Source organism: Gigantopelta aegis, chromosome 12 (genome assembly GCF_016097555.1).
Source record: "Gigantopelta aegis isolate Gae_Host chromosome 12, Gae_host_genome, whole genome shotgun sequence".
In the NCBI taxonomy this organism is placed as follows: domain Eukaryota; kingdom Metazoa; phylum Mollusca; class Gastropoda; order Neomphalida; family Peltospiridae; genus Gigantopelta; species Gigantopelta aegis.
This window is the reverse complement of record NC_054710.1, coordinates 42,383,765-42,394,879: the sequence shown is the minus strand read 5'-3', so window position 1 is coordinate 42,394,879 and position 11,115 is coordinate 42,383,765. Positions and strand designations below refer to the sequence as shown.

At 36.1% G+C, this 11,115-nt stretch overlaps 1 protein-coding gene across 1 annotated transcript; it reads right to left on the bottom strand.

Moving 5' to 3' along the window:
* Positions 1–1,921: 1,921 nt before the first annotated feature.
* Positions 1,922–4,426, bottom strand: LOC121386059. Its single transcript, XM_041516857.1, has 5 exons — positions 4,246–4,426; positions 3,797–3,821; positions 3,050–3,096; positions 2,440–2,544; positions 1,922–2,060 (listed from the first exon to the last, which is right to left on the bottom strand). The coding sequence occupies exons 1-4, from the start codon at positions 4,424–4,426 to the stop codon at positions 2,441–2,443; spliced, it is 357 nt and encodes a 118-aa protein (XP_041372791.1). The 3' UTR covers positions 1,922–2,060; position 2,440.
* Between the last annotated feature and the right edge of the window lie 6,689 nt (positions 4,427–11,115).

Here is an 11,115-nt window from a genome sequence, read left to right as displayed (position 1 = left end):
AATGATATGACGTTGTTGGAAATCTGCATACAATGAACGTGCGCCGAGGTATCTTAGAAGTTGTGATGTATAATAGACACCAAAAGAAAAAAAATGGAGCAGACGGTATATTTTTCGACATAATAGAAAATTGACTATTGAGAAGTAGAAGTCATCCCTTTTGTCAAACAGCTTAGCTTGGAGACCAGTGTCTCTTTGCATCTCTATGCATAGATTGAGGTATGAAACAGATTCCATACTTTCAGATGTTACCTCTACTTCCGACTCATGCGGGTAATCTATAATCTTGCAAGTTTCTATTACTGAATCATATAAGAATGCCATCAAATTGTATAATATTTTTTATCATGTTTCAAGACAGGGTTGAAACATTAAAGTTTGTTTTGTTTAACAACAACACTAGAGTACATTGATTAATTAATCATCGGCTATTGGATGTCAAATATTTGGTAATTATTACACGTACTAATTAGAGGAAACCGGCTGCATTTTTGCTAATGCAGCAATGCCTCTTTTATATGCACCTTCCCACAGACAGGAAAGCACATACCACGGCCTTTTACCAGTAGTGGTGCGCTGATTAACTGGTTGAAACGACAACAATTCCAGTCAGTTGAATGGATCCACCGAAGTGGTTTGATCCTGCGATGCAAGCACCTCAAGCGAGCACTCAACTAACTGAGCTAAATCTCACTTTCCTTACATACCCTTGCTAGAAATGCTTGTATAAAACATTTGTGTCCAACATAAATAGATTGTTATTAATCAATCAACAATTGTCAATTTATGAAACCTGATATTCAGTCACAGATAACTGTCTGGCCATAATGTGATGTTAAATTTTCTTGATTCTGTTATAAATCTACAAATGTAACAGGACGCGTGATACAAAATCTTGTCAAAATCTTGTCAGATAAATCCAAGTCCGATGTAATACAGTTTACTCTAGTAATAAGATTTAAATATTTCAACAAAATAAAAATAAATTTAATTATTTATTATAAAACTTACCGATGATCTTAATGTAGGTTAAACAAATAAAAATAAGTTAAGCCTTTATATAGTAATAAACATAAGACAAAAACAGAAAGATAACTAAAACAAAAAACAACAAATAAGTAACAGGTTAGGGTAAAGCGAAACCGTTACCGTAATCAAAGATCATATCTCCGCATTGTTTAACTTCGACTGCAATTCATATCATATCATAAATAATTTGTTTTAATAATAAAGGCACATTGCTTGGGGAAAAAACCCCGCATGTCACGGCTCGAGCTTAGCGGTAACCCAGGGTGTTTTGGCTAACGATTTCTCACTCGGACTACCAGTTGTTTAACCCCATCATGATCTGAGTTTCAAAGCCGTACCTAGATAGGACAACAAACCTGATAACACGTCTGCTAAACAGAAACATAACTTAGCAATACAATTCCATTCCATAATTTATAAACGTCATACCGAGTATGTTAAATACAATGCATGCAAGTTACAATAAAAAACAATATACACGAACGAGTATACACCAGTAACTACAAATATAAACATGAAATAGGTTTAGAAGGCCAATACATAACGATGTACAATATGTATGTACAACTATAAGACTATTTGCTATCAATATATAATTATGTACCGAATATAGCTGTGTTCACTCTTACTCAAGTTAAACTGGTTTAACTATACTGGGTTAGCCAAAACACTTTTCGTTATACCAGTTTAGTTAAACCAGTGTAAATGTGAACGCAGCTTATTATACAAACTCTTAAGTCTGCTTTTATAAACAAACTATGCACAATATATACAGTTATATAAGACTATTTTCATATATATATTGTTCAATGGGGTACCTAAACTATGGAAATGAACATTTCTAGATTAATCGCATCGATTATTTCCACTACAAATATAAGGTATTCCATAGATATCAGTTCAGTAAGTAGTGTAGCATTACGCATATCGTGACTTCGCCTCGGAAAGTCCAACAGAATCCATTTGAATTCTTCAGTGTTAAATGTACCTCGTGCAACATAATTCTGTGACGTATATTACCATAATGGTTTCTGCAAAAGAAGGAATAAAAACCCAATAAACAGTTTGTGTCTGTGACAATTCACATTTAAGAAACTACAGAAATGTGAAACAAGATAAAAATGAAAGTACACACAAATATAGTTTGATCGTCTGTTTTGTAAACCACAGTTTGGTCTCACTGTAATACTCGTATTGGTATACATCGTCATCCATATGTCACTTCCCACAAATCTTTACTTTATATTTTGTTATATCGTTGCTTACTGTAAAGAGGTACCTTCCCGAAGACCTTGATACTAGAAGAAATTAAATATTTTCTGCATGTTTTAATGATATAATATACCAATAACATGAGTATTGGATGTACCAGTAAAATTAGTATTTAATACACCAATAAGATGTGGATACCTCATGTTTTGAGATTTTCATAAAGTTCCATTTTTGCATACGGCGTATCGTCTCGAGTTCCAAGTCCCTCGTACGTGTTTATCTGGTCATCAGAATTACCGAGTTCTGAAAAGCAGTTATACTCTTCATACATTTATACATTCATACATATACATTTAACATTTTACATCCTACAACACATATATGTAAACATATGTTTCAAAACGTAACTTGAGCATTTAAAAGGTAACTCACCAACTGACAAATTAATACACCATTAAACAATAATCATCGTGTAGTATCATATCAAGAGAATTAATACATGCCGCGTGATAATATAACATGTTTATAAACACATAAATAAAATAGATTGTATTTATTTGGTGTGTGCGTGTATTTGCGAGTGTATGTGTTGTATGTTGGAATATGTGAGTGTGTGTGTATGCAGTGTGTGTGTGTGTGTGTGTACATATATGATTTAGTGAGCGAGTGTGTGGGTGGGTGTGTGTGTGTGTGTGCGTGTGTGTGTGTACATATATGATTTAGTGAGCGAGTGAGCGAGTGTGTGCAATGTGACGAAATATAGAGAGAACGTATAAACATGTATACAATGAAAATAAAATAAATTTACCTTGATTTTTTCCACTTCTTCTGTCTTCTAGTTGTGCTTGTTGATGTCTGAAACAAAGCAATATACCAAAGTATAGTATAATCAATATAGTTATCACATTATTTCGCTCGTGATATACAACATGTAGTTATGCCATTATTTCGCTCGCGGTATACAACATATAGTTATCACATTATTTCTCTCGTGATATACAACATGTAGTTATAACATTATTTATCTCGTGGTATACAACATGTAGTTATCACACTATTTCTCTCGTGAAAGACAACATGTAGTTATTTCTCTCATTCAGAGTATGGCTATTTAGATTCAAGCTGTAACAAAGCTACAATCCAGAGTATTTTAAGGGAGGGGTGTTTATCAAGAGTTAGCTAACATTTTAGAAGCAATATCTCATGTTTTATTCTTAAAGTAAAATGCAGCCAGTATGGCCATTTCCTTCCTTACAAGATGTATTCATTGCCTCAAACATGGAATACAAATATAAACTCCTAATGTATAAATGCATGAATCAATGTTTAAAATAGTTCGACATGGTCACCTGTTTGCTCTTATGTGTGTATATTTGCATAATCGTTCTCATGTGTGTGCGTGTCATGGTGTGTGTGTGTGTGTGTGTGTGTGTGTGTGTGTGTATCTGTGTGTGTGTGTATATACATATACGTGGCTATGTATGTGTATGTGTTTGTGTTTGTAAACGTGTTTCATTTATAAATAAAATAATTAAAAACGCAGTTTTATACTCACACATTACCTTCTGGTTTCTGCCCATCTGTCAAGAAAACAGAGAAAGGATATAAAACAATAAGCACGAGATGGAAACAAACAACATGCTCAAATAATGTTTATAAACATAGTGTTTAACTTTTATCCATATGTACATATTTCCAAGAGTTCGCCAAAACAATAATATACCAAATAATATATATTTAAAAAAAAACGCCAATATTTTAACAATAACGTTTTTCATGAGCCAACGACTTCAGTAAGTAGATAAACGTCCATAAGATATTGATAAATGTAATAGACAAAAGAATATGGGAATCAAACACATATTCGTCATATATACAAATACAAGTACAAGTGCAAGTGCAAGTGCAAGTGCAAGTGCAAGTACATATACGTATACGTATACGTATACGTATACATATACATATACATATACATATACATATACATATCTATATTAGGCCCACCTGATTTTGAAGATGCACACACATAGCCTCGTCTCCACAAAATAACAAAGACAGTCGCTGCCACAGAAGCGATAGCAATTCCAGTCACAATCCCGACTGCAATCCCTGCTCCAGTTACTTCGTTTGATGAGGCTGCTAGAAACGATTCACCTTTAATAAAGCAAACAACAATTACCACCATTTTACTGAGAGCACGTCTTCTGCATTAATAATATACGTGTCTGTTGTTGAGAAATATAAAAAAAAATAATCAAAATTAAATAAAATAGTAAAAACGAAACAATGTCATAACCACTTCCCAAAATGAAGACACATATTTTAGCATGTTCGCTTTAAAGTTATGGAAAAACTGTACTCATTATGGGCCTCCAATCGAACTAATCAGATCAAGGTACATTTCATTCACTAAATTGGATCACATGTATATTGCATAGAGCTTCGAGCAGTAAATATATTTTTAATATAGCTGTTGTGGGGTCACTGCCTGGGATGGGAAAGATCAGTTCGAACCATCCAGGGGGATCGACCATGTGATTGCTTGCACCAATAGTACTGAACTACAGCTGGCCCAGCGTTATAACAAAACTCTATCTAAGAGTCTGTATATTATGATTATTACCTGGAGGTGCAGTGAAGGCTTCCTGTTCCTCAGTAAAGCCTTTGTATCCATATTTATTGTAAGCCAAAACCCGCACAATATATCTCGTGTTTGATTGAAGATTTGGTATAACAGCTTTCTGAATCGTGTTAACACCTTTTTCTGGAATGACTTCAGTGAGATTCGCCCACTGTGATGTTGTGTCTGCTCGGTGTTGTACAATAAACGTCTGTTCTGATCCTCCGTTAAATCCTCCAGCCAAGCAACTGAGACTGAGTGTGGGTCACTGCTCCATGCTGTGACATCAGAGGGAATATTCGGAGAACCTTCGAGAAACAAAGAGATTTACTGAAACATTCACATTCTCAAGCATTTATTATGTAAATAAAGTTATACATCAATAAAAACACTATTTTTAAACAATACATTGCATTTAAAATACCAATATAATACAGCCTAAGCGAAATGATGAAGGATGTACAAAACAGAGGCACACTAATTCAACTAACACAGGAAAACCATAAGTAAATGCTTAAACCCTTCCTAATTACACTAACAAGGCTGTTGTTTTCATCTGGTTCCTGGTAATCAATTTGATATAATCACAAAAATAAATGAAAGAAAGACGAAGATGGAGTTGTAGTAAGATCCAAGTTTAATAACAATCCTCGCCAGTGTTTTACAGCTACTTAAGTCTGCAGCTAGCAAACACATCTACTCACACGTTACATAGCACTGGGCGATGAGAAAAATTAATACCATGACAGAGTGGCAGTGAGATCCCATTTTAATAACTCAGTGGTTTACAACTAGCACATCCATGTTTCAATAACTCAATGGGGGGCAGTTACAGTTTACAACTAGCATATCCATCGTTTAATAACTCAATGGGGGGGGGGGGGCAGTTACAGTTTACAACTAGCATATCCATCGTTTAATAACTCAATGGACTACAGTTACGGTTTAGAACTATCATATGCATCTACACATACCTGCTACGTCAAGTGTCAGGTTCCTCACAAGATCTGTGTTTTTCGCTCCATTAGACACAACAACCTGATATGTCCCAATATCTCCCCGCTGAACATTTGTTAGTGTGAGTTTCCCAACAGCAGATACGTCAGTTGTAGATGAACTACCAGACCCAATGTTATTTCTGTTTCCATCAGTCAGTTTGTACCAGGTGAATGTCGGTGTTGGGTTGGCAATCACTGGTATCTTCAGAGTTACATTACCTCTTACTGCTGCTGCAAACTGTTTCTGGAATGGAACTCGATGGTCTATTCTTGGTGAACCTAAAATATATTGATTGCTTAAACTAATTACCATTTACCTTCATACAGATAAGGAGCGAGACGTAGCCCAGTGGTAAAGTGCTCGATTGATGCGCTGTCGGTTTGGGTTCGATTCCCGTAAGTGGTCCCGTTGGGCTATTTCTCTCTGCATCAAGTGCACCATGATTGACATATCAAAGGCTGTGGTATGTACTACCCTGTCTGTGGGGTGGTGTATATAAAAGATCCCTGTTAATCGAAAAGAGTAGCCCATGGAGTGTTGACAGCGTGTTTCCTCTCTCAATACAAGTGTGGTCCTTAACCATATGTCCGACGCCATATAACCATAAATAAAATGTGTTGACTGCATCATTAAATAAAACATTTCCTTCCTTCTTCATACAGATAACTAAAAACTATCTACACCCACAAACTATGTTGTATTTATACATACAAATTGTGTATGTATTGCTGCTACTAGTAAATTGTAAATGGAAGAGGAAGAAAGAAATGCTTTATTGGCCGATGCATCAACACATTTCTATTACTGTTATATGGCGACGGACATGTGATTAATGCCAATGGGGATTATGATAGAGGAAACCTACTGCCGCCACTCCACGGGCTACTCTTTGCGTTTAGCAGCAAACTACTTTTAACATGCACCGCCCTACATACATGTATAGCACATACCACAGCCATTGTTTCACCAGTTGAAAAGGGCTGGCTGCAATGAGAGATAGCCTAACGAACCAAACGACGGGGGTCGGTCCTAGACCAGTCGCGCATCAGGTGGCCGCTTTACCAGAGTGTTAATTCTGTTCGATAATGGAGAAAATAACAAATATAGTAAACAAAAGTAAAGTCGGCGCTCCTTTATATCCCTCTGGGTTTTTTCTTTCTTTCTATGTAGGGTTAGTTTTACAGTTAGTAGAATTGCCTAAGTTATACAATGGGTAAAGGTATAAACAGGAACACGAGTTATGGCATGCCTATGATATGGAATGAATATACTACATACAAACTATTTAAAGTACTAAACCGTATCAAATGGTATAAAATAAACATGGTACCATATGTGTAACTTTGAGTAAGAAATGAACCGTATTTTATTTATTTTTATTTTTAACCTGTTATAACTTACACATTAATCATTAATGATAGTAATATGTAACTCACATGTGATAACAAGCTGCACACTTTCACTGACAGCTGACTTGATGTTGTTTCCCGCTTCACACGTGTAGTGTCCTGTATCCAGACATCCAGCCTCGTTCCACGTGTACTCAGCCTGTTTAGAATTTGTAACTTCACGCAGAATCTGTGAGTTGTTTAACAGTTTGATGTCAGATCCTGGATTACTGTCAACATCACATCTCAGAGTCATAGTAGTCAGCTCATCAACTGTAACTTTTGTAGACTGAGAATTCAAAGTCAGAGAAGTGATTGTTGATCGGTCTGCAAGTACATATATTAGAAACAAATAGATCATTCCATGTGGAATAGGGAAACTGCTTCGGAGTTTGTCAGCCACACAGAGTAATGATCGGCGGACGTCGTGCACTATAGCAGGTATTGATTAGTTCATGACTGTCCCATCCAGAGCGAGTTTTAACGACTCAGTGGGTAGATGTAAGACCACTACACCCTCTTCTCTCTCACTAACCACTAACAATTAACAACTAACCCATTGCCCTGGACAGATTGCCCAGATAGCTGAGGTATGTGCCCAGGACAGCGTGCTTCCACTTTAACTGGATATAAGCACGAAATAATAGTTGAAATAAATTTTGTTCATTAATTAAGCTAGAACAATGAATATTTAGAGAGCGTGGCCTATGTATATGCATGGTAAATCATTAATATGCAAATGTATGCACGATGTCACTTAAAAACCATGTAGCTGAAGGGTAGGCGGATTTTTGCATTATTACAAGTGTTGATTAGTCCATTAATTAATGTAGAACAATGAATAGTTATCAATGCCTTCTACATGTACTTATTAAAAAGTACACTGCTAACACCAAATTATTGAACGTATACAATGTGTTGGCATCTGAACTCATTACACTAATTCAGCTGTCCTATAAACGAGGCATTAGATATTCATATATATTAATAATTAACATCATTATGTAGCATGGATGTCACATCATGGTGTCCGGGCGCGAACCCCTCGCATGAACCCCTATGTAAATCGAAAATCGTATTTAACTTGTATTAATATACCTATATACATGAAGAATTAATGTTCTAATAATGAAACGAAATATTTTACTCACATTGCACATCCAGGGTAATGGTCTTGTCTAATGATGTCTGTGTATTTGTGTTTCTAGCAGTACACGTGTAGTCACCAGCTGCTGATCTCTGTATGCTATTTAATGACAGCACATCGCTGGTTGATTTACTCTGAGATTTAAACTTCCACGTGAAAGAGCAGGATATAGAACAGTTAGTCACTTCACATGACACAGCTACATCGTCACCTTCCTTCACCGTCAGTGGAGAAGTGGTGTTCAGCTGGACACTGTCTGGACCATCTACAAAATAAACGTAAAGCAAACAGTAATTTAATCACTTTGTTGTTGCCTAACAAACATACACGGGGTCATACCTAACTTAAAATGGGAGTTAAAAAGCAATCATGAGACTTTCATACAGTCTTTTTCCAGCTAGACAAAAACTAAAATGTTCATTCTAAACTATCTGAGCATTAGTATTGTTACTGTGTTCACACATTTTGATGTTTTTTTTGTACTTTATTATCTGTCAGTTTAGTCCGTTTAGTGTAGAGTTCCAATTCAAATCAGTTCAATTTCTGTATTTATTTTACCATATTTGTCCGAATGGTTACGGTAAGTGATTGTCAAAGTCAAACTTTGTTTTGTTTAACAACACCACTAGAACACATTGATTTATTAATATGGGATGTCAAGCATTTGATAATATAACATATAGTCTTAGAGAGGAAACTTTATATGCACCATCCCACAGACAGAATAGCATATACCACGGCCTTCGATATACCAGTCGTAGTTCACAGACTGGAACGAGAAACATCCTAATGGACCCACCAACGGAGGTCGACCCCTAAACCGATCGTGCATCAAGCGAGCGCTTTACCGCTGGGCTATGTCCCGCTCACAGAATGTCCAAATGCCATACGACTTGTGGAGTCAGTGTATATTGTACGTTTTTATTACGTATCAAAATTAATATATATATATTGAATATGTCTCAAACAATCACCACTATCAAACTGATCTACGTCTATAATTCTGATTGTTTACTGTAGCTCATTTTTTGAAGTACGAGTAAAGAAGAATTAAAATTTCAGGAAAATGAATCGTTCATTAAGCAAAAATATAACAAAAAGAAGCAAATTAAATTATACTACTCACAGTACACTGTCAGTGTGAGCTGTTTAGTTTTAGACGTTGATAAAAATGGGTTGGTCGCATTACACATGTTTGACTCCTGTTGATGTTTGTCAGTTTTAACCGAGAGGTTGGTGAGATCTGCTGATTTCTCAGAATCCAGGAATACAAACATGGTGGATTACAACTAGCAGCACACATCACAGTCAGACTGTCTCCTTCTGCTACAGACCCAGGTGATGGTGGACTTAATGTAATAGAGTCTGGACCACCTGAAAAAAAACCCAGAAAGTCATTTTAATATTCCCAGCAAAACATAAACGCGTCACTGTGTTAACAAAGTTGGAGGGAAAATGAGATATAAAAGGTTGCTGGTTGGAATGCTGTACAGTTTAAATGTTTGATACCCAATAGAGGTAGTACTAAACCAAATAACTTCCGGCTGGGTCAAAGTTCGAGGTGCACCGAACTTTTGATAGAGAAGTGAACACCACAAGTCCTGTGATTGGTTATCAATGTGAGTGTGTTGGTTGTAAAAAATAATAGTTTTATCTGGATAAAAAAAATATGCAATTTTATTTCATCTAGTACCAATGTGTGAAGTAGCCTTGTGCTTGAAACATGTATGAGGTACCTGTAAAAAAAAGTACTCGGATTTTGTGCGGAACTAGGGTAGTCATAGACGCTACCCGTTATCTCAGAAACGAGCAGCTTGACCCCCAATTTTTTCTGATTCACTTTAAGTGTGAGGGGTGGTAGTATTTATATCCGTGGCGTTTATGTTGGTTGATACGTTGCAGGTAGGAGTTTCAGCCACATATCTTACTATTGTCGTCTGTGGGATTTGATTTGGTAGTATACACCCTAGACAGTTAGTTTTACGTTAGAATATTTCCAGCAACATACATTTCCATTGACCGTGGAGTGGTACAAAACATATTTAGCGGAATATCCTGCGCGGATTTCGGTGATGCCTTATTTTCGTTTGTGTTTGGTATTTTTAATTGCATTAAAGGTCCACGTTTATCAAAAACGTAATTCACTATTGTTTGGTATCTACATATACCTTTTACAATAAATATGAAGTATCAATAAAATAAAGTTTTAAAAATGTACCCGTTTTTAATATATTCGCAATAAAAAGTCACGTTTTCCCCATCGCTTGTCAAAACGCCTGTCGACGCCAAGAGCCAAGTCACGTGACCACGTGACACACAAACTGGCATAACATGAAAGCGTGATTCGCAGCCTTTCAGATATTTTACTGGGAAGGTGGAACACGTTTAGTTTTAAAACGCGAAAATTTTATTCTATTGAATTGAATTGTATGGATGGAATATTCTTTTGGAGATAGTTTTCAAATGTAAAATATGGTGAACCATTGTTTAGTGTTTGGATATATCAAAGCAGCAGTTTTTCCGAACTTTAAACAAACCGACAAGCACAGGGTTTTCATGGAAGTGGTTCTTAATCAGAACCCGAGTGTAATGGAAAGGATCATCACGATGGGACAGGATCTGCAGTGACCACTTCATCCCTGGGGATTACGACAATTATTTAAGGTGGTCGATTATTATGACACCTATATTTTTAACATATCTCTTCCACGATTGCGCAT